Below are 23818 nucleotides of genomic sequence, written 5' to 3'. Positions count from 1 at the left end.
TTGTTAGTGGTATTATGTTATGTTATCACTCTTAAAGTGCAAAATATGTGCAATGCACATTGTGTCTTAACCTAGTCATAGTTGTGAACAGCTTCTAGAAAATAAAAGATGAATGCGGTAGCAGTGAGTCATTTTAGATTTATTTATTTTTTGCTTTGAGCCTGAATTTAATTATTTATATTGTATGCACTCGACAAAGAAGCTCGCTACCTAAAAAAACAACTGTTCTGAAAAGAAAGAAAGCAGCAGGGACGCACGAGTCAATGGGAACGGTATGCCTAATACTAAACGTGCAGGTTTTAGTGTAACTAGAAACCGGATCACCTGGAGCAAACAAACGCAAATAGAGAGAGAGCATGCAAACCCACACACAAATACCTCAGTCACGTTTTTAACCGCTGCTGCCTCTGAACTACTGCTACAGTAGACACTGCTGCCATCAGGACCTGTTGTATAATGTAGCGTTGGTACTGTACATGCACCAGCTGCCCCTTTTCCATTTGTACATTGTGGGTGTGCAGAAATAAGAACATTTTCTGCCCTCGACAACCGTTGCCATGGTGGCCATCGTGGATACCAGGCTAATTGCACTGCAACATAATGGTTACACATGCTTGTTTGTAAGACTGTGGACCCTTTAAGCCAAAGACAGAAATTCTCAACATTTTACTAGAGACATATTTTACGTTCCAGCAGCTAAGAGCCAAAACAAAGGTATTATAACAAAAAGATTGACCCCCTTGTAATAATCCCTACAGCCTTCACAGTTTACTCCCATCTGAAGTGGGATTACGATATGTGCCCCACATGCTGGTAGAGGTTCTCTTGCTTTCAAACTAACCCCTTGTTAACCTACTTGTGTTTGTGTCTGCCTTAATTTCTGGTACAAAGCGCAGTCAGTGTAATACAATAAACACATCAGACAATGCATTTGACAAAGAGCGATCTGCATTTTTGAAATTTAAACACTAACGGCTAATGATACTGACATAGAAACTGGCTTTCTAAAATTTGCTGCAAATACGCAAATACTGCAAATACCGCAAATACCAATATACAGGTTTTAAAATTGAGCCAATGAATTAATTCTGTGCAGTATCACGTCTGATTATTTCTTCTGTCCTCCTTATTTAGAGGTAAAATGCAGGTTTAAAAGGTGACCCTGCAGCAATCGAGCATCTTAAGTTCTCTAAATTCAGATGTGACGCTAACCCTGACAGGAGAGTAGGTGGGATTTCTGGGGCCCCTCATGAGATGTGACAGTGAATGCAGAGGATCATAGGAAGGCCTCATTAATCCAGACATTATACCTTCCTGTCTCCTCTCTGTAAACCGAGCTCTCCTCTGCCTTTGTTACATCCTCACAATCCGTCTGAAGGGTTGTTAACAATGGATGGACCTGACAATGATAATTAATTTAGTAATTAATTATATGGTCTTTGTCCTCAAACGTATGAAACTCACCCTAACATGGTATCTGGGATTAGTCATATCAGAAGGAAAGAGACAACCCTAATCGCTCCCCATTTTAAAGCCATTGTTATTTTCTTTACAGTTCCAACCCCCCAACCTACTCTTCAGTAGGGACTATCTCAGTTTTTCTCTTTATTCCCCTGATATAATCAATTAGTCACTTCATTGATGGCTGTATTTCTATTCGTAGTCAGCTTCTCCATGGCAGCCCCAGTGAGTGTTTCCAGTTAAAAGCATCTCTTTCGCTTTCCTTACTGCAGATAACACCACTGAATGTGTCTTTGTGGTGTTTCTATGATGTCTCTGTGTCTCAAAGATAATATATATACCAGTCTGCCACAACATTAAAACCACTGACAGGAGAAGTAAGTAACACTGACGATCTTGTGACAGTTCAATGCTCTGTTGGGAAACTTTTGGACCTGGACTTTGTGTGTTACTTAGGCATGTACCACCCACCTAGACCAGACCAGCCACACCCCCACACCATAGGCACCCCAATGGTCCACAGAGGCCCCCAATAACAACATTGTGTTCCCAGACACCACAGGACACCCTCAGAACGCCTGTGTCCATTCTCTGTGAGACCTACATATATATTAGGAAGATGGTCATAATGTTATGTCTGATCAGTGTATCATTAAGCCATTGGATGTATTAGTAACAGTCCCATATAGATGGGGGGAAAGTTAGGACAAATACAAGGGCCCCCAACTGACAGTGGTCCCAAAAGATAGGTAAAAAAGAAAACATAATAAAAACATAATAGTTTAGAGCATTGCCGTCTTGTCCATTGAATCAGATGGCTACAAAGCTGGACTTCAAAGACTTGATAAACGGGGGACTTTTTATTTAGTCAATGGTTCTATTACTTTGTTTTTGCAAATCGCAAAACCTATTCAGTTAGTCACTTTATTTTCTCGTTTCAATATGAATTTTATTTATGATGGGGGTCCCATTGTGGTTTCTTTTTCTTGGGGCCCCCAAATTCCTGCTGGCGCCCCTGCTGTAGAATATCAAATACTTTTGATATTTATACTAAAGTTATATTTTTCTTCATAGTAGTGGCCCATATATGTGTGTGTGTATGTTTTTCATTACATTTCATTCGGTTCATTACATTATAAACGCACCAGCTCTCCTCTGAGTGTTCTCTGCTCTTTTGTTATTTTGTTTTGGTAGTCCGCCCAACCTTCAAACCTTCCTTTAACGTGATTATATTTTGAAAGTCAGACGTGGACCCGGAAGCTTTGTCAGTGTTACCGTGTGTTGCTTGACGGTCTGGGCTCTCCTCTCTCCCACTCTGCGGTTGCTGGTGGCTGTCATCATGCAGGTGGAATCTGCGCAGTGTGAATGAGCGTCGGGATCTCCAGCGAGGCAGACAGTCACCTCCCCAGCTCTCAGCTGCAGAGAGCAGCCGCAGGACAAACTGTACTCAACCGCTGTAGGGGACCCACTCAACAAGCCACGGGACATAAGCGGCAAATAGCGCTATTATGCCTTCACTTGATCATCACCAGTTTATGCCGTGCAGCCTATAGCGGACTGACAGTTTTGCGCAAGATGACGAGAGAGTTAAAACACCAATGAGGGATTTTTTTTTTCTCGGCATCAGTCACTTGGAATAAACGCACACTTTTGTGTTGACACTGTGAAAGTGTTTTTCTCCCTTGGCGCAGTCCAACTCAGTATGAGACGCATAGGATGCTATACAATCCTGAAGGAAGTGACTCTTGCAGCTTGACGGGCAACAGTCTCAAAGAAACCAGACGGACGTAATCGTTATTTATTTTTTTATATATTTTTTATATATATATTTTTGTCGGTTTGAAGTCACTGGCACGATGGATGAAGGCACTGCCAGCGAGTCCATTCCAGATCTGAAAGACATTGAGATGAAGATTGGCCGGAAGACGCCCGAGGGTTTGCTCAGGTGGATGCGGGAAGAAGCGTCCTCTGCGCGGGGAGGGGACGCCAAGCTGGCCACCGCGCACGACCCCAGCAAGGAGACAGGGAGGAAGAGTTTAGATGAAAAGATCAGGAAATTGAAGATGGAGATGGTAAGAGTGCTCCGCTGGGTGTGTGTCGACTGTTTGGGTTGTTTTCTGGTCGTAGGGCTGTCATACTGATGCAGCTTAATGAAGGCTGAGAATTTGATCCAGCTCTGCTCCACTGGACGCTGCTGTTGTGTCAGTTGTGAATATTTGATGAATAGATCAATCGGTCATGTCTCAGGGAAAATGATGCATAGGTGCAGAGCTGAAGAACTAAATGTGTATTAATTATTAGTATTAATAAGTAGTATTCATTATTAGAATAATTTAGCCAGCACTTCACGATACGATACGTATGACGATACTTGAGTCACCATATGCGATATTTATTGCGATATTCTACACAATTCACTGAGAAATGTTAAGTACACCTTAAAATACAAGTTGCATATGTGTACATCAAATGTTTCATTGGACAAATTGAGTCAATATTAACACATTCAGAATAGATATTGTTTCGTAAGAAAAATTGTCACAATATATTGCCATATCAATGTTTTTTCTTTCTCTGGCTTCTTTCTCATTAACGATAACGACATCTCAGCATATAGTGCCTAATGTGTTAAAGTCTGATAAGCACTCAACGTGCTGACAGTGGTGAATATATGGCCATGTTCAATTCTCCAAAGGGACATCCTCAATCTCTCCTTCCTGCTCCTGCTGTGCATTCCCAAACCACAGCGGAACTCTCTGCGAAATGTCCAAGTTGCCAAGGTTTTTCATATTTCTCCTGCAGCTCGGCTGCTTGTGACCTTACCACTCAATGTTTCTTCAAGACCGCCTAGTTTTCCAAATGCTTTTCGGACCCCTGCTAATTGTTGGGGCCTACAGTAACCTCACTGACCACAGCTTTTCAGTTATTTCTAAACCTCGTGCCGTCACATTTGAGCGATATTCTTGCCCCTTAGATGCTTTAGGGCAGGGCTATTCAGTTACAAATTCAGTCGGGACAAATTTTAAGATCAAGAAATGTTGCCACTTAAAAATGTGTTAAAAATGTTTTCACTTTTCACTTAGTTTTCACTTAGAATGAATCTTGTAGTACCCCAACGCACTCATGCCAAGTTAAACACACAGGTTTTGTGTTTGAACTTCATGGTAAAATAAGTACATGTCGCTTTAGGGTTTTCTTTTTCCTTGTTGATATTCCATAGTGTTAGGTGTTTCTATCACAACATTAGGTGCGTTTGCTCTCACAACAGTTTTCTGTGTGTGCCGGAAATGAGATTATAACTCCGTTTTAAGCATATTTCTTTCTCGTTCCTTCATTTCCAGCATTAAAAGAACCATGTTGATTGGTTGAGCGCATTAGTGCAACACCTGGCATTTTTTTAAATAAGCACATGAACATTAAAAAAAAAAGCGTGGGCCGTGCAATGCTCTTTTAATCTTAAAGACATGGAACGAAACACAGAGATAAAGATGCATTTCCATACCAAATGCTTGCCGGTCATTGCATCACTTCACTGTTCCTATGCTGGTTTCAAAGCAAACTGGGGAGATAAAAAATACCTTGAAGGTTTGTAGATCTCGAGGGAGCTCTTGAGTGGGAAGTTAATCTCAGGGGATCCACAGAACTATTTGTTAAGTGTTGTTTCCTTATTCTCAAAGCACGATTTCATTCCAAGAACTGAAAGATTTGACAATTTCTTGCAATTTCTCACAGAGCTCCATTAACGTTTGTACAATCTACAAAACAGATGGATCGTTTAAAACCAGATTTGGATATAAATCAGTGACCCTTGTTTTTATATAATCAGATAATTATGCATCTACGGTTGCTCATGATTAGGAATATCTCTGATTGTGCCTAAAAAAGGTTCCTCATGCTCAATAATTCAGCTCATCACCATGCCAACAGCTGCACGTTGCTAGGATATGAGTTGAAGACCACAGGCCCGTCGTTTTGTGGTGAATGCACTTTCTTTCTGTTGTCTGGTGGTTAACACTCTGCTCAAACCGATCACACAAATACGCCCTAGTACTGGTGTGATATGTCTATATGTATGCTTCAAGACTGCCTTACACAAATGAAATGATTATCCCATTTTTCTCTTGTCCAGCTGAGCCAAGTCTTTGTTAATGGAGCAAATCAACAGGAAATATCCTGCCTTCAAAACAAATACCTCACTGTCTTCTTGTTTACATGGACCCCACCTTTCTCTAAACAGCGGAGGTCTGAAGCAACGATGCACCAGTGCTCCAGTTGTTGTTTTGTTTTGTTTTTCCGCCCTCTGTGATCCTATATGTCATACATTCCTGTGGCGGATGCAGGCGCGCACCCAGTCTGTGGTTGTGACACAGAGTACATGCACCACCACGGCCCAACTCCAAAACAAAGCAAGCTGTCCTCTGAGAGAAAACGACTCCAAAACACATTATAGGTCACTATTTACAAATAGAAGCTTAATTTACTCTGGGATTGTTGCGCAAACGCATGGTGGTGGTCGCATGTCAGCATGTCGACTCCTTAAGGAGGAAATAGTGCCACCCCATGCTGTAAATGAACGCTTCCTGGGGAAACATTATCAGCTGTTATTATCCTTTTCAGGAATGTGGGCCTTTAAGTTTGGAATCTTCTGCTACTTTGGTGTAGGCTTAATTAGACCCATTGCACATGTAAATGTTGCTTTGGCTAGCTGGTAGGGAGAAATACAATGGATCATCTGCATACATAATCATAGACAGAACTGTGTCTGTAATAGACTGTTTAAGGATGGACAGCGGAACTGTTCCTCAAAAGTGAAGCTAAAGCAAGTAGAGCTCCCCCTGGTGACTGACTGCAGTATAGGTCATAAGCTCCACCTTTTCCATGTTGGTGGATGGGACTCGGGCTGAAATAAAACACTAAAATCCAAGTTATAATTTTTTAATGTTCAAGGATGGTTTCTGTCATTTGCACAATGAGGTAGTTATAAATATATATATATATATAATCCATGTTTAAGTGTCATTATTCAGATAAGTTTAATTTTAGGCTATAGAAACAGTAAGTGACATCATGGCGACTACCAGTATCATACCAACTACTCTGTAAAGGGGTGAGAGTTGTAAAAAATAAATAAATACAGTGTATGATCCAACATTTCGTTGTAACTGATTGCCCAATGAAAGGAAGTAGCGATGCTTTGTCTATATTTATACATTTTATGGTGTCAGCGTTTATGTCTGATGCTCCTAGTTCCATTAGTTTCAGCTTTGACAAGTGGCTTTTTCAATACACCGCTTCTTTATCATTTAACTGTCTATGGTAAGGCAGGTTTCCATGATGTCATCAGAAAAGCAACACATGGTGCTCACCCCACATTGCATTATACGCACGGCTCACACTGCTGCTGAACATAAATGCATCCTGGGCCTATTTCTTGTGTAGTTGTGGGAGCTCAAGATGGGTTTGCAGCACTCAGATTAGTTTTTTCTTTTCAAATGAATAAATCAAATTTGACATTTTTCATACCACATCTTGGCCACTTTCATATGGGGTCCTAGCTGGGATTCATATCTCACCTTTAGCTATGTGACAACTATGGTAACGGTCAGACTGGAACATCGGCCTTTTCCATGCATTGCATGTTGCATGTCATTATTATTCAGTGTCTGCACCTCAAAGCCTGGTAATAATTAACACACAGGAGAGCGATGACAGCAACAAGATCAGTGGAGAGATGAGGAAGGTGGACATTTCTTTCACACGTATGGAGAATTTCTTTCCTTTTTTATATATGCATACGACTAAATCTGCATGTATGAAAGTTGCACGTCACTTCCAGTGTGCACCATCAAACTGGAATTAAGCTGCAAGGCCCATATCATGCATGTAACCTTGATTAGATCTAACCATAGACAATCAATACTACAGGGCTCTGTAGCAGTATGTCATCAAAGTCATGTGAGACAAAAGTTAGAAGAGTTGGAAAATATTTGCAATAGTCTTTTCAGGAATAATAACTGTTGCAAAGGTGTAAAAACAAAAGTGATTGAAATCAGCTGTTCTAGGTTGAAGATGAGCTAACGTTTAGCCCACACTTATGCTGACACTACTGGCAGGTTCCCAAGTGCGTATTTGACCAACCGGGCACCCGTTTGGATTCACGAAGCATCCAGAGTTCCCATAAATCTGTCGAGAGCATGGGAGGCAGACTGATTTGTTAAGAGTTTCGGTCGTCAATCAGGTCCGCTGCGAAGGAGGGAAGACGGGGAGAGACGTGATGGCAATAAAGAGCCACCTTGTAGCCGGAGGGGAGCGAAACTTTCTGCACAGAGCCAGGTTGCTCCTCTTCTATTGCATTGTGTTGCGTTGCGCGTGTTTGCTTCCCTCATCTGCGAGAGTGCCGTAGTGTGATGAGAGTGCAGAGGAGAAAAGATGTGAGCATTGCACTTTCATCTGAAATCTGCTTAGTAAGACGTGCGGTAATGCATGTGTAGAGTGTCTGCAGAGTGAAGCTAAATGGAAAGAGCTCTCGCGTACACACAGTTGTGCACTGATAGAGACCTTGGAGTGTGTTCTTTCCCTCTCTTTTTTTTCTACTATACTGAGAAGCTCAGTGATCCACATTAACAGGCAGGGTGTGAAGGAGTACGCTAATATGTTCCTTTTTTTTTTTAGTGTTCCTTCATCTCTTACTCTCTCTATAAAGTATGGTGATGGTAGGCTACAGCATCTGTCCACTGTAAGATTAAGTTTGTGTTTGTGTGTGTGTGTGTGTGTGGGCCATATTGTCAGTGTGTCACCATCAGTCATGAATCATAGCTCTGCTTCTTGTTAAATATCAGAACTTCCTCGGGAAGTTTTTCATGCAAATAACGGAAATTGACATGAATAGCAAAGCTCAAAAGAAAAGTCCAAGGCACTCACACACACACACAAAAAAAATATATATAAAATGCCTTTACTGAGACGGCTATCTTATGATAAAACATAAGTGACAGTGGGTTACAAGCACATTGTAAATGTCTAATTTTGATCGAAACCTGCAACAAATTACTATTTTTATCATATTTTAATAAATAATTTGTCAACTGTCGTATTAAACGAGATTTACAATTCTCATATCCGGGCTGCACAGTGGTGTGTCTGTTAGCACTGACGCCTCACAGCAAGAAAGGATCTGGCTTTTAATCCATCGGGCCATTCTGCATGTTCTCCCTGTGTCTGCGTGGGTTCTCTCTTAACTGGTGATTCTAAATTGGCTGTGTGAGGTGTGAATGGTTGTCTGTGTCTCTGTGTCAGCCCTAACATAGACTGGAGGCCTGTCCAGGATGTACCCCGCCTCTCGCCCAGTGGCAGATGGAATAGGCTCCAGAAGCCAGACGACCCTCCAGACGACAAGCGGTTACAGAATGAAATAATGCGCTGTTTACCTAATTCTGTGGGTATTCCACATCTACCCATAACAAGTAAATGATGAGCTCATGTCAGCTCGACACAAGAACTGAACAACAAAAAGGGAATTTACATATATACATAATTTTTTGAAGTTTTGGTTTATGTTTAATATCAACATGTGGTATTGGAACATATATATAGCAGAAAAAACATTTAGAAAATTGATTCCTCAGGTTATCATTTAATACTGGAAATAAATCTGAAAAGCAGCATTAAATCCTTTCATTATTAATGCTAACTGGCAGATATTTGTCAAACTGACAAATGACTAAAACGAAAACCTAATTAATGCAAAAAGCTTCTCATGTTGAGCTCATTAGCTGCCTGACACCTGGCTTTAATCTGCATACTAATTACTGTATGCGTACGCACTTTCTCGGCGTGCGCGGCTTGATACGATGTTATCGAGAACATTTCGTAGCGCAGCGAGCTGAACGCACATACATGTTGTCATTAATGATTTCAGTTTGGGAGCAGTTTTTAAGCTCTCGTCTGCTGCGTTCGTCCCCGGCCGTCTAATCGGAGACACGCTCTCCACTGATCTAAACAGATTTACTGGACAGAGACGCTCCTCCTTTGCTAACCGCAGAAGACTGGCAGTCAGCCACGCAGACACACACACTCGGAAACACATACACCGAAGGCCCTTTATGTATTATCTGTTTTGTATTTTATTCATGATCAGCATCTGTACGTAAAGCTATCAAAGAGCGAATGTTGTTTATGGTTTGAGGGATGTCATTCTCCTTTTTTTCCCTTCTCCGTAGCTTCTCCCTTTCTTCCACCTCAAGGCAGATTAATGTCAGCGCAAAGTCAGCTTTGAGTGCAGAGCTGAGCTGTAGGGAATCGAAATCATGTCTATTTAATCTCAGCCCTTCTTCTCTGTCTGGCTGCTGGCTATCTCCTCACAGTTGTCACAATCAGCTCAGGGGTTTGTACTAATTAAATCATCGGCGGATGACCTGCAGCACCTCGAATCCTCCGTCACATTTTGCTCACTGTGTTTCGCTACCCATGTGCTGTTGATTGGAACAATAAGATTACTTTTTTTTATGTGCAGTACACCATGCATAACAATAAATGGAAAAGGGAACTCTCAGCTGATGAAAATGGGCTCCTAGTTCCGTCCAAGCTTAAAGCTGCTATTTAGTTTTTTGGGGGTTTTTTTGCATCGACCTGCGGTTTGCACAATGAAACCCTGCCATGTTGCCATCCAGCACATGTGTGGTTTGCGGTAACGCAATGGAAACACGATAACAAGAACAAGTGGATATTTTCCACAGTATTTAGAGGTGAATGCAGACAGATGGAGCTGCTGGAGGTTCACAGAGAGCCAGCGGCGACCTTCTGTTGTCAAATGGAGACGGTGAGGGTGGGGTGGGCCGGGCAGTGCAAGGACGCTGCGTGTCTGCAGAGGGAGTGAGTTTGATGGGGAAGGTGAAACAGCAGACAGGGACACTTGGTGATATAATAGAGAGAGAGAGAGTGTGTGTGTGTTTACTTTGCTGGTGTAAGAGACAACCATCTGACAGGGATTCAGCACTCTGTTAAGTAGCCGTGTGACATCAGGAAGCTGTTTGGCATCACAAATCACTCCGTGCATGTGTCGCTATCGCGGACTGACGTCTGAACGTCTGCCTTCGGGAGCGCTCTGACGAATAACTTTGCAAATGGATGAAGAATGAACCGAAATATCGTAATCTAAACACATCTTTAAAAGATCCAGAGGCTCGTGTTTCTGCTTTTGTCCAAGCCGGCTTGTATTTGGATGACTATTTATGGTTATAATAACACTGCACTAACCAACGTAACCCTTGAAGTTATTGCTACAATAAAGACAGATTGAAGACAGATGGAGGAGAGGAACACGAGGAAACAGCTGACGACAGGTTGCAACCAAGCCAAGAATATTATTAGCGCAGATAAGAGTGATGTCTGAAGTAACACGAGTGAACGTAATGATTCTGTAATGATGTGCTGAAATTTGTAGAGCAACTTAATCGTTTAAGATAAGGAGTTTTCATTGAAATAGGTGTTGGAAGATATATGTGTAAACCCTGCCAATAAGCAATCAATATGAAGACATTTTCCCTAAAATATGTCGGCGTTTGTAATTTGTGTGTCTTGTGTAACCATGCAAGGGCAGTGTGTGTCCAAAATCTAAAACGCTGTGCCACAATTTTCTTTGCCACAGAATCCAGCGTTTTAAAGAAAATGTCCAGGACAGTGTCCAAAGTAAACTGCAATCTGATAGAAAGTCCTGCAGAATATCCATAACAATAATAATAAACTTTCCAACGATCAGAACATGTTCTGGCTTTAAGGTCTGCAGCTTGAAGGCATTTTAGGACTGTTTGGGAGTCCTGGCATGGTCTTCTCTGCTGATCCTTCTATTTGACAAAAAAAAAAAAAAAAGATAAAAGTAGGTCAGTCAAAGTCAATGAAGGAAACACACCGATAGCTGAATCCCCTCAGGCAGAGATCACTCAAGTGTTGCAGTCGGTTGGTATCATCAGGGTTTTCGCTCAGCTGTTACACTGATGATGTGAAAGTATATGCACACATGTGGAGCCCTGAATTTAAGTGAATGACCATATAAGCCACAACATTATGACCACTGACAGGAGACAAACCACTCACCTAGTCCAGACCAGTCCTGGCTTCCAAGGTGTTGACCTGGCCTCCAAATTCATTAGATCCCAAACTGATCAAGTATTTGTGGGATGATCCACAGAGGCCCCTCGGGACCCAAAGCCCCCCCACTAACAACTCTCTGTTGCCACAATATTAGGAAGCTGGTCATGATGTTATGCCTGATCGGCTTAAAAGACAGGACAGTGTGCTTTCCAGAATCCTGTGGATCATCCAGTTGACTTTAGGTCTCATGCCTAAGTAGGAAAGCTAAAATCGGTTTGTAATGATGCCTCAAATGCAAAAAAAAAAAAAAATGCAAAAAGATGATTAATGACGTTTTGGCCCTCAAGGTCCTCGACCTCCGTGCTCAGCTCTCATCCTCTCTGCTGTCACGGTAAAAACCCGTTTGACCTTTTTCACTCCATAGAGTCCATTCAGTAATGACCATGTTTGACTTCGTCGCATAATTAAAAGCTGTAATCAATCCACCGAATTAATAGGAATGAAAGAAATCCCTCCAGGAACACAGCGGAAGACGCACTTGGCACGGGTGCTGGTTCCACTGGCACAGAGATGACAAAGGAGATGTTTTTAATTATTTCTTTTGTTGTTTGTTTCTCAGTAGGTAACGCAATTCAAAAGGTATTCATTGTTCTATGTATAAGTTTGTGATAGATGATACGTTTTACGAGACCGCAGCAAAAGAAGGCACGCAGGAGTTCAGGTGGCAAACACTTTTCAGGGAGGTGTATAAGTTTGTTGTGAACATTTACCACCTGTCTGGTTATATCTTAAGGCATAGGTCTTCAACAGGGGGTCCGCGACCCCTAGGGAGTCAACAGAGGTACTGCAGGGACGGTCGCAAAATCTTTGGTTGATTAGACATTTTTGATATATATATTTTTTTTATTTTCCCCCACAAATTTAAATGTCCTTAAATACACATTAACATGAATCCAACATATCTTAGGGAAAAGGGATAAATAGAGGTCATCATTCAGTCTCATTCAGCGATACAGGAGCTGTATCAACAGCGCACCGTTTCACAGAGCGTATTATTTGAATAGCTTAATAATGAATGCAAAATGACGATATTACTGTATATTTATAAATAGCACACACACTTATAGCAGGTAGCGGATCCCTACTTAATCTCTCATCAGTTTGGGGGTTTTTGGTCATGAAAACCTGTCTTAAGGGGGCAGCGAATCTGTATTGCAGCCTTCCCACTTACAGACGAATAAGTAAAAGAGCAAGACGTGGCAGCTGCCATTAATCATGTGGATCTATGTATGTTCCCGGATGGCCACAGTTCAGCAGCAGCAGCATCGTTCACAGGCTGGTGGAGCGCTGAGCTTCGTTAGCATCGGGCCACCTCAGCGCTGACAGGCATGGCACTGCTTTTTACTGCCACCCTCATTAGGCAGTCATCCTCCTGCCTGCCAGAAACCTCAGACCTGAACTCCACCCCGAATCCGCTCTTACTCATGTGGCGCTCCTCCCTGCAATTACGTGAAGGGTGTTTAATTTACAGCAGAGGTGAAGGGACGGGCAGCAGTGGATATTCCTATTCTAAGACGCCTTGAGTAACATCTAATGACTCACTGTTACAGTGTCCGTTTATCATTGTTGCTGCAAGTGTAATTTGACGAACAATTAAACTTTGGCATCAGCTCATTCGATAAAGAACTTTGCGTGTAACCTCACATCCTATCCCAGATCTCTTCGTTCCTGCTCAGCTGCAACACTTTGGGGAATTCCCCTGTAGAAAAAACCTTCCCCACACACATTTGTTGAGTTTATAATTAGAATTACACACAGGGTAAAGTTTGGGGCATGGTTTCATGGTTGTGGTACTGGTTTAGATTTAAGTAAACCTTTGTGATTAATACAGTGTTCAACAAGTCACACAATCAACCCAGTTCAATCTTTCAAGGCACTCAGGCTAATAGGCGGTTTATGGCTCAGCATCAATTTGATGGCGTAGCTACGGCAACAGTCCAGATTCTACCCAGACCCTAACGGCTAATCCTGATGTGCAAGGCTGAGTAACTAAGTTTGAGCCCATAATGTCATTATCTGTGAGGACAATTGACAAAAAAAACACAGCCTGCTTTGAGTAACAGGAGCCAAAATCAAGATGTAGTATTATCTGATGTGATTGTTCTTTTTGACCTTTGACACTTTGAAATGAAGCCTCTCCTCCTGACCCTTTAACAAAGGCCATGGCTTGAATGTGGTTATGAGTCAGTGACCAATCACAGGGATTCTTTTCCTGCTTCGGTTCTTTTGTTTGGTGATTTTTTAGAGGCTTGGAGTGAGGAAAGTATCCAATTTATCAAGAGGGAAAAACAACAGAGGAAGATTGGGGGGAAAGTGGGCATCATTATGGTCTCGTATCTTAGTTTCCCCATTTCAAAGCCACCAATTCCCATCAGCTTCCTACGGCATGGCTTGCTTAAATACAGCTGGGAATAAACTGAGAAAGATGAAGGGAAACATGCAGAACTGAAGAGGACTAATTGTGCCAAAGCCGAAGCTTTACCTTTCAGAATGCGGTTCTGTCCTGAAATGCTGGTTTTTATAGAGGTCGGCCACGGCTTATGCATAGAAATGACGTTTGAAACTGCTCACACGCTCCAAGAATCTCAAACTCTTACGTGCACGGTCAGGGAGAGGGATATATTTCAGATTTTTTCTGGAGGTGTTTTGTGCAACGGTGTTGAACAATGACAGAGCCAGGCAGACAAAATCCACATGGATGCAGCCCATCAGCTCTAACGTTCAGGGCCTGGTGAAAAGTAACTGGCCGGTTGAATGAATCAATTCATTCCTTTCTACTAGTTTATTGATTTAAAAGAAATTGTCGAGGCCCACAATGTCCTCCAAAGGTCAGAGGGCAAAGGTCTTAAAGGGTCTTAAGGTTTATGATCATTGACCCTTCAGTCAAAAAAGGCAGGATCTGTAGTTTCTTGAATTAGCTGGTTTGCTGTAAAATAGATCTTATAGGCATCACAACACTGTGGAAAATTGTATAAATTAGTTAAATCAAGTGGTTGCAATAAAATATTGCTCCTTTTAGTCCACTACATTTATACGGCAGCTATGGTTACAATTTTCTTTAGAGATTAAGAGTCTACTTTTGAAAATTTGAATAAAACATATGATGGTTTCAAAAGATATCATCCCAAGGCTTAATATTATCATAAAATAGCTTCAAGCACCTTCCTTTTCACAATGTAAGTGCAAGCTTTGGTTACACTTTGGATGCATGACCTTACACATTACACATTCTTCTGTTTAATTCTGGCTAATTCCACTTATAATCCTAAATACGACTAGATCACACTTTATGTGTCTAATATTGTGTTAGCATGAAATAAATTACACAAATATGTTTATATAACTGCAATTTGAGAGACACTGATATAGAGTCTGATTTAAAAAAGTAATAAAGATGAAAAATCTGTTTGCACAGGAAACTGAGGAATATTGAGAAATCAATTGCTTTGAGAGAATGCAGTTATCTGCAGAGACAAGTGGATGTCATGAAGCAGCCCTTTGAAACGTGGTGTAATATATCACCTCTCGTCCTGGCACTTCACCGTAGACCTCTGCAAATGTATTCTGCGGGGGGAATTTTCCGTGACCGCAGTCCTCTTTTTCCTCTAGCTCACCATTAAGCTTTCTTAGTCTCCCACGCAGGCATCGGACACCACATAAGAAGATATCAGTGGCTGTAATTCCTGATGTAATTGTTACTTTATTTATTTATGCCATATGTCGCGGTGACTAAACACATTTTCAAATAGTTTGCATCATTTTCGGGTAATTTAAGAGACAGTTTAAAGCCCCCAGAGGAATTTAAAGCTCATTCTTGATTTTCTCCTCCTGTAATGTGTCGTACTTTCCACCGTATCGTATTTCCGTCTCTCAACAGCTTCTCCTGCAGTGTCAGTTTTGGTCATATGGTATTTCCTTCTGTAAGCCTTTTCCTCTCTACCTTACTTTATTTGTTTCCCATTTTTAGTAGTGTAGACTCAACCTGCCAGCGTCTGTTTTATGTTTCTTCCAATTATGGTAATCTGCAGTAGTTTAATAGTATTATAATGGTGTTTGCACTTGTCACTTGGAGCCAAAGCTGACGGCTTTAAATAAACATCTGCAGTGGTTCCCCAGGAACCCCACTGCATGCTATCAAAACATGAAAACGGTGAGAATAACCATGCCTCTTTAATTGCAGAATATCCCTTTTTGTGTGTCCGCAGGTTCACTTGCGATCGGTGGACGTGAAGATCCTGCAACAGCTGCTGGCGGTCCATGAGGGCATTGAGGCGGTGAAATGGCTTCTGGAGGAGAGAAGCACGCTGACCAGCCACTGCAGCAGCCTCACCAGCAGCCAATACAGCCTGGGCGAGGGACCCGACACCTCTTGGAGAGGCTCCTGGAGCAGCCTGCAGGACCCCAACGACAAGCTGGACAACATCTCCATTGGTAGCTACCTGGACACCTTGGCGGACGACATGGACGAGTACTGCCCCTCCAGCTCGGAGTCTGTCATTTGCACCGCCACGCCACTGGCCTCAGAAGCTACAGCTGGGGGTCGGACCACCGCAGGAGGTTCCGTTGCAACAGCTATGGTGCTTGGGACAGGAGCAGGAGTAGGGTTTAGGTCTAGTACTGGGCTTGGGATTGGGATTCGGGCTGGAGCAAATGAGAATGGAAATGGGCCTGGAAATGCGACAGAGGTGAAAGGTGCAACTGGGAACGGGGTCAGCAGCACTGTCACTGGGAATGGGACCGGTGGGACTTTAACTGGGAAACCAGCAGTTCCTGTCAGCTCTCCCAAAACAAAGTCAGAGGGCCCCAAGCAAGATGCTACTATCTGGACCAAAGCTCCAGAGACAGAAAAGGGAAGCCCCATTTTTAAAGACAAAACCCAGACGCACGTCGCTAGGGCTAATATCATCCTCGAGAAACCAACCACACAAACAGGCAGTCCGACCCGTTCCAACCTCAATGAGAAACTGGGAACCAGCCAGAGCCCCAAACTCAAACCTTACAAAAACGGAAAGATTGACTTGGACACATGCAAAATGAACGGCAAACTGCACCTGGAGTACGATGCCCACTGGCGCTGGGTGCAGTCGCAAGAAGATGTGACATTTTTGTAAGAAGGTTAATAGAGAAGGGATTAAAGACACTGCTGAATGCTCCTTCCGCAACACCAACGACCACATCACTGAACGTTACGAAGCCTGAACTGCGGCACAAAACAAGGCTCTCCTCGGTGAAAGACACTGTGTTTGAAAGACGATAACATGTTTGCTCTGTTGTTCCCTCGTGTGACTGCACTAACGTACTATAAAAACATTGATGTCAGCATAAGATGGATGCACACTACAGGATTTTGACCATATTTAGCCAGACAGGGGTTGCCTCACACAAACGTAGAATAATACATTTTAAAATCCTGTGTCCTAGTTTTTCTCAGGGTATTTTTTGGCTTTCCCTGGTCTTCTTTTATTTTATTATGTCTTATTTTTCCCTTAAAAGCACAGTGAGACAATCTGCCAGAGAGCTGAAACACGACTTCAGATTGTTTGACTTTCAAAACTTCCAAAAAAACGTATTCCCACTTACAGTCTACGCTTCTAAACCCAAACATGCTTTGGGACTCAGTTACTGTTAACAGTTACTTTAAACATCCTATTAAACATTTCGTGGATCCTCTGTGACAGTGATTACCAATCTCTATTTATGTTTTGACCCCCTCTCATCACAGGTCACGTACCGTGGAACACTTCCTGTCTTCTTTGATTTGATGAGGTTGACAGGAAACAAATCTTTACAAATAACTACAATAACAAAAAAAAGTACAATAACCAAAATAATTAGAACCAAGATGTTTGCATATTGGATTTAGTTTTCATGCACTCTCTTTGACTTTGGGCTCCGTTGTTTATATCGAGGTCAGGACGTTTAGGTTGGAAATAACTTCCAGGATCCACAACCAATAGCTCAGACGAAGCCTACTGTACTATAATAATAGAAAACCAAATACCCCGTTATGAGTGTCTCATTAAAGTCAGAAATAAAATGTATTGTATAGACACATATTTATGTCCAATGGTTATAGACGGCATTACTTGATAAAGCATTATCGAAAAAGTATCTAAAGAATGTTTCTCCCCAAAGACTCCCTTGAACAACAGTAGATGAGATGAATGACACAGAAAATAAGGCACTGAGGTTAGTACAAAAAAAAAGTTTCACTCATTAAAATAATCATTAGTGTGTTTGTGGATCTAATACCTTCAGTGCTTAACCAACCATCTGCAATATTGTGTATTTACTGAATGACAAAACAGCTACTCTGTGCATCAGGTACTAGTTGTGACTGGTTGTAGTCGATTCCTAAGTATGGCTGAATATTTTTCCTTCAGTCTGAACAGTTATGATAACCTGTGTTAGTTTTACTATGAAGCAGATGTCGTGCCTGATCGGTGTAAACCTTAATTACATATGCCTGTATTTTTCCCAATGAGATGCACTGTTGTTCTGATAATCTTTTGTCATTTTTTTATTTCTTCCTGGCCTCTGCTTCGCGTGTACAAACGGCTAAACCAAACAGTCTGTGTGCTCTTTTGAGTGCTGACTGGTAAATGTGTTGTGCTGGCCGGGTGGATATTGCATGCCCTGCGCTGAAAGCTTTATTGGGTGATTTGTGAGAAATGCGGGGAGGAAGGCCGTACACAATCAGAGAAGAAAAGCAATATTTCTCTAAGCCTGCCTGCTGGGCTTACGTAAGCAGCCTCTTCTCAGCAAATCTAATAATAATGTCTGTTCTTCAATAGCTGATGACACTACTGACAAGAAAATGCCGTGTGTGTTTGTTGTGTTGGCGCGAGTGTAACAGAGAGAGAGAGAGGCAGATGCCGACTGCTTCCCTGAGCACAGCTGGGCTGTCAGGTTCAGATAAGAATAGATGACTCCCAGAGGTTTTGAAACATTTTTTGGCTCATTCATCACAGCGTTACTACACCTCCATACCAGACCACAGTTAGTCATGTCAGTGGCGCGGGGATAGCACAACACATCTGGTAAAGGGAGGGGAACGTATTACATAATCTGTGCATACTGCTACAAAAAAGGTAAATATGAGCTAAGCAACATACCGGTTGTGAGTTTTGCCCACAGACTATATAAAGACGGATAGTGGAACTACTAGTCTCTAGTCTCACTAAAAAGTGAGACTAGAGAAAGTAGAGCTCCCCCTAGTGTCTGGCTGCACTATAGTTAACAATTCATAAGCCCCACCCCCTCCCTGTTAGCGGATGGGCCTAAATCTAAACACTAAAACACACGTTGATGCATGTTCAAGTGTCAGTTTTTAGTTAAATTCGTTTTACTTAGATATTTGAGGCTATAGAAACAGGATGTGGCATAATGGTGACCACCAGTTGTCATGCCAACCGCTGCGTAAAGCAGTACCGTGAGACCTGTAAAAAATATTTTTACCAGTCGTGTTAATTAAATGAAAACTTGAGTGAGTCTGGCGGAAGTGTGGTCTGGTCATCGATATCGTGGTTCCACTCTTGGGCCCTGCTGATCAGAATCTGGCTCCAAAGGCGCAAGTCGGCTCCGCATGTATCCCCGGGAAAACAGCGTCGGTTTGGCCAATGTGAGGAAGCTTGGACACGTCATCCATATTTATACAGTCTATGGTTTTGACTATGCTATAAAAATAAGGAAGCATGTCAGTCAAATGTAATTCATGCTGGGCCCAGGATCCCAAAGGTCCTGTAAGAAAACTTTCTTTAAAATTTGAAATGACTCACCCAATTGACAATTTACTAAGCCCTTGTTACTGCTATACTGCTAGCTGCAAGTTTTCTGTTTGCTTAACCTTTAAGATTAAAAGGCTTTCAAGGTGAGCTAATGACACATCACTGAACTGAGATGACGTAGCACAAACCTCCTCCCAACAGAGCTGAGCTTATCTCTGATGGCATCTAGGACTGACTGCTGCACAGCGGGAACGCATTATACGGTGGATGTTTGAGATGTGAACAGGGCTTCTAAACACAAACTGTAGCTCATGACTCTCAGAGGTGAAGCTAAAGTTGTACTTTTGGTTAAATGCTGGTTAGCCAGACATGCTCTGTTTTCCAAATTGCCAAGTTAATTAAAGAGTCCCTTGCCGCTGCAATTAATGTAGCTATTAGTTGTTCTTACATGTTGACTCCGAGTCAACACAGCCCGGCTTGTTTAAATTCACTTTCTGCCACGTCTTTCTCTCTGTGCGGCTACACTCAGATGTTAAAGTCAACATCTCTGTGTGTTTGAGTCACTGAAGTGTTTCCTCTCTCCTCCTCCTGCCTTTATTTTCACCCTTCTTTCCACCACCACCGGTTTGATGGAAACCTTCGGTCCGTGCCAACACACACATCATGTGCGCACAATGCCCTCTCACTGGAGACAGCACCATAAAGCCCCGGCACCACAGAAACAGCAACCGTACGCCAGTCCTGGAGACAAGGGAGGAAAACTGTGCTAAAACTCGACCTTGAACTTTCGGACAAGCAGGGGGCATCTCCATCCACCGTCTTTTCTCCTTCTGACTACAAGTAGTCGAGCATCTATCCATCTCTTTACAGTTACCTCAGCCGTGGTAAATATATATTCCGACCACAGCATAGACATGATGTCATTTGAAACCTCCGTCCCCTTTTTAACATATGTGTTGGCCGTAAAGCGATAATACATGCCGAAAAAAGAAAAAAAAATCAACCCTGCTTTGGGGGTTTCTTTCCAAATTAGCTGAGACATATGGGGAAAAAATACATCTCAGTGAGGGAAACAAACCTGTAAAACACATTACATGAGCTTTTAGCGCGTCTTTCTGAAGATATACTGCAGCCTGTAATGGTTTAATGTATTTTCGCTGGGGACGTCCAGTCTAAAACTGGAATATGAGAGCTGCTCTAAATGACTCACTGGCAGAGATTTAAGGAGTGCTGACAGTCTAGGTGCCAGGAGGAGCTGCTTGTGGTCTGATTGTTTTAGAAAGAGGGATAATAATAATGGCTTGCTGTGTGGGCAAGAGTGGAAATGTCCCTAAATGGTTGTGGAAAATACCCCTTTTTTTTTTTTTTCTTCATTCGAAGCGGAAAAGAAATAACTTGTCACCAAACATTTTGTTTTTTTTAGAGGCTACGTTAGTAAACTTGGCCCTCTTAAAATCCTTCCGCTCGATCCCCTCCAAGATTTATCAGATGCCCGGTGCGTGATGTGTTTGCATTGGCTTCAGGTGCCTGCACCCTCCGGCTATTCTGGGCACAAGACAAACAGCGTGATTACATAGACCAATGCGGTTGCCATGGCAGCGGGACCGAGCAGGCTCCAGCTCCGATGGCTACGTAGAACAATGTTTAGTGGCAGGTGAAGGAAAACGAGAGAGCTAATGGCTTAAAATAAGGTCAGCTGTAATTTGTGGTGAAAGCCCGAAACGTTGTCATAATAAGGCCAAACACTAGATGTAACACTTTTCTTTTACCAAGGCTTTAGAGATTTGTTATCATCAAATAGTGATAACAAAATGTGAGTGCTCAAACCTCGAGATGAGACTTTGCATAAGTCCAGTTTATTGTAAAACACAGGCTAAATCAATTATGCGTGGTGTGACTTATTATGACTAAACACTCAGTTCATGTTTACTAAGTTTTACAAGTCATGCTAAACCTGATCATCTATCGCTATCGAGTTTAAAACATTAAAACCACTGACGGGAGGTGCAATGTGACAACACAGTGTTCTGATGGTAAACATTTGGACCTAGCAATTGTGTGGATGTTACTTAGACAGACATGTACCTCCCAACTAAACCTCACCAGGCAAACCCACCCCATAGCAGTGACACTCTTTGATGCACAAGGACACACACAGACAAACCACTTTAGGGACAACTCAAAAAAAAAAAACATGAAGAACAGCACAAAGTGTGGGATCTAGTGAATTTGGAGGCCAGGTCGATTACCTGTGGGATGATCCTCAGAGGTCCCTCCCCTCAACCCATAGGATCCAAAGGCCCCCCCACTAACAACATTTTGTTGCCAGACGCTATAGAACATCCGTATTTGTCCAATGTCCATTCTCTGATGAGTCACAACTGTTTTGGAGGCACAAGGGAGACCTAATAACAATATTAGGAAGGTGGTTATAATGTTATGCCTGATCGCTTTAAATGCCCCCTCTGAAATTTTCCATACAATTCACAAAGCCACCCACTCTGTGTCAGTCTCAGCTGATTACTCCAGCTCAGTAAATCCCTTCTGTCACCAGTTTTCCTCCTACTCCCCTGCTGCTCTGTTCAGCGTTAGCGTACAGCTCAGTCACCGTCTCCATTAACCTTCCGCCGCCGAGAGCCTTTGGTGCCGGCAAGTTTTGGGCATTTAAGGGGAGCTAAAAAAAAAAAAAACAGACTGGTTGCGTCTCCCTGGAGCCAGAGCAGAGGACCAACAGTGCACAGCATGACGCTAAAAGGAAGCATCCACTCCCGGTGTCCTGCTGTTTCTTCCTTCCTCTTACACAAACACAAGCACAATTTATCCCGGGTCTGACGTGGGTCTCTAGGTACCTGGCAGCAATTCCTCTTCTTCAATCTCATTTGTATTTCATTCTCATGTTTGCGCGTGTTTTGTTCACATCTCAAACTGTTGAATGAAATGGAAGTGAACTGAAACAAACCCCACTGAGCGCACAGTGGGCTCTGAACCAGGTCCAAAACTTAACTTAGGAAAAACAAAGCATTGAGGATTGGAAGATAAAAGCCACAGAGGCCGACTGCAGTTCACTGGATCAGCTGAATTACTATCTTGCTTGAGTGATTGGAACGTTTTTTTCTTTTTTGATTATTTTCACGGTATGATGCCCTTTTATTATTTTGTCATGCAATGTGTCAAGAGGAAAAAAGGACAACAGCACATTATCTTTTTCTTTGTAAAGTGAAAATTAACTGATTAGATTTGTGGCTGTGGAGGATTATATTATGCAGTATGTAAATTATATAAGCTTATCCAATGATTAAAGATATTTTAAATGTTTTTTTTCCCCCTGTTTGTTGTTGCCTTTTAATTAGGAAAAAGAAGGACCACAATGATTTTTACTCCTGAAAATATCCTATTTGGTTGGATTTCCTGATCGTTTGATTAGTTTGAGAAAGTCTTGCAGTGGATCAAATAATTCCCCAGAGGAAAAAAGGCTTGCCGGACATTTAAAACTAGAGTTTTCCTGATCAGCAGCTGTTTTTCTCTCCTGACCTCTTAACGTCAACTTCTCTGAGTGGTTCCATGTAGATTGTCGATCAATATTTGGCCCAGCACTCCCCACAAAGGTTTGTCAATGCAGGTCCATTAGCACTCAAAGCACTCATTGGCTACTTCCCCTAAACAACTTCGCAGACAGCAGTATCCTCAGAGGTGAAAGCAAAGAAATCACTGGTCCTTTTGTTTTTTGTTTTTTCAGGAGTAACTAAATGAGTGTAGATCACAAGTACTAGAATAGTGTCAGGCTGCAGGCCACGTAACAGTAAACACATAAAGCTAAAGCTAGGTTTATAACAGCACGGAAAAACTTCCGTCATGGACCAATGTGGTGGACTTCACACACACCTCTTGATGTGATCACAACTTCACAGTGTCTCATGTCAAGACAGTTTATGCTGCTACGTCAGTCAGGCATAAGATTAGAACCACTGACCGGAAAAAGTAAATAACATTGACCTTCTGATTGCAATACAATGCTCTGGATCTGGCATTCATGCAGATGTTTCTCAGACTTGTACCACCCACCTAGATCAGACCAGGTACCCTGACTACCCCATAGCAACGACACCCCTTGATGGCAGTAGCCATCCCCAGCAGGATGCAGCATGATACAGATATAAAATGGTTCAGGGTGTTGACCTGGCCTCCAAATTCTCCACAAACAACCTCTCTCAGGAGGCCCATGTCCACTCTCTGCTGAAACACAACTGTTTTGGAGGCACAAGGGAGACCTGTGCAATATTAAAAAGGTGGTCATAATGTTATGCCTAATTTGTGTACAGGATTTGACTTCCGAAACGGCTTTTCAGTTTGGTTCGTGCGCATATCCAGTGGGTGAGAATCTATAAACACTCCGGCATACATGTTCCCCACCCCTCTAGTTACAGCTTAGAAGTATTCTGGTTTATCTGAGCAGCTTAAGAGGATAGATAGTATCTGTGGCG

The 23818-nt window shown here is 42.3% G+C and overlaps 1 protein-coding gene across 1 annotated transcript; it reads left to right on the top strand.

Annotated features, from left to right (window-relative positions):
• The first annotated feature begins 2752 nt into the window (after nucleotides 1-2752).
• On the top strand, nucleotides 2753-22652 carry lurap1 (leucine rich adaptor protein 1). Its single transcript, XM_047587862.1, has 2 exons — nucleotides 2753-3533; nucleotides 15816-22652. The coding sequence occupies exons 1-2, from the start codon at nucleotides 3318-3320 to the stop codon at nucleotides 16719-16721; spliced, it is 1122 nt and encodes a 373-aa protein (XP_047443818.1). The 5' UTR covers nucleotides 2753-3317; the 3' UTR covers nucleotides 16722-22652.
• Nucleotides 22653-23818: the final 1166 nt, after the last annotated feature.

The sequence above is a fragment of the Mugil cephalus genome, chromosome 6 (assembly GCF_022458985.1).
Source record: "Mugil cephalus isolate CIBA_MC_2020 chromosome 6, CIBA_Mcephalus_1.1, whole genome shotgun sequence".
NCBI classification, from domain to species: domain Eukaryota; kingdom Metazoa; phylum Chordata; class Actinopteri; order Mugiliformes; family Mugilidae; genus Mugil; species Mugil cephalus.
Note: the sequence above shows the minus strand (reverse complement) of the source record. Positions and strands in the feature narration are given on the sequence as shown.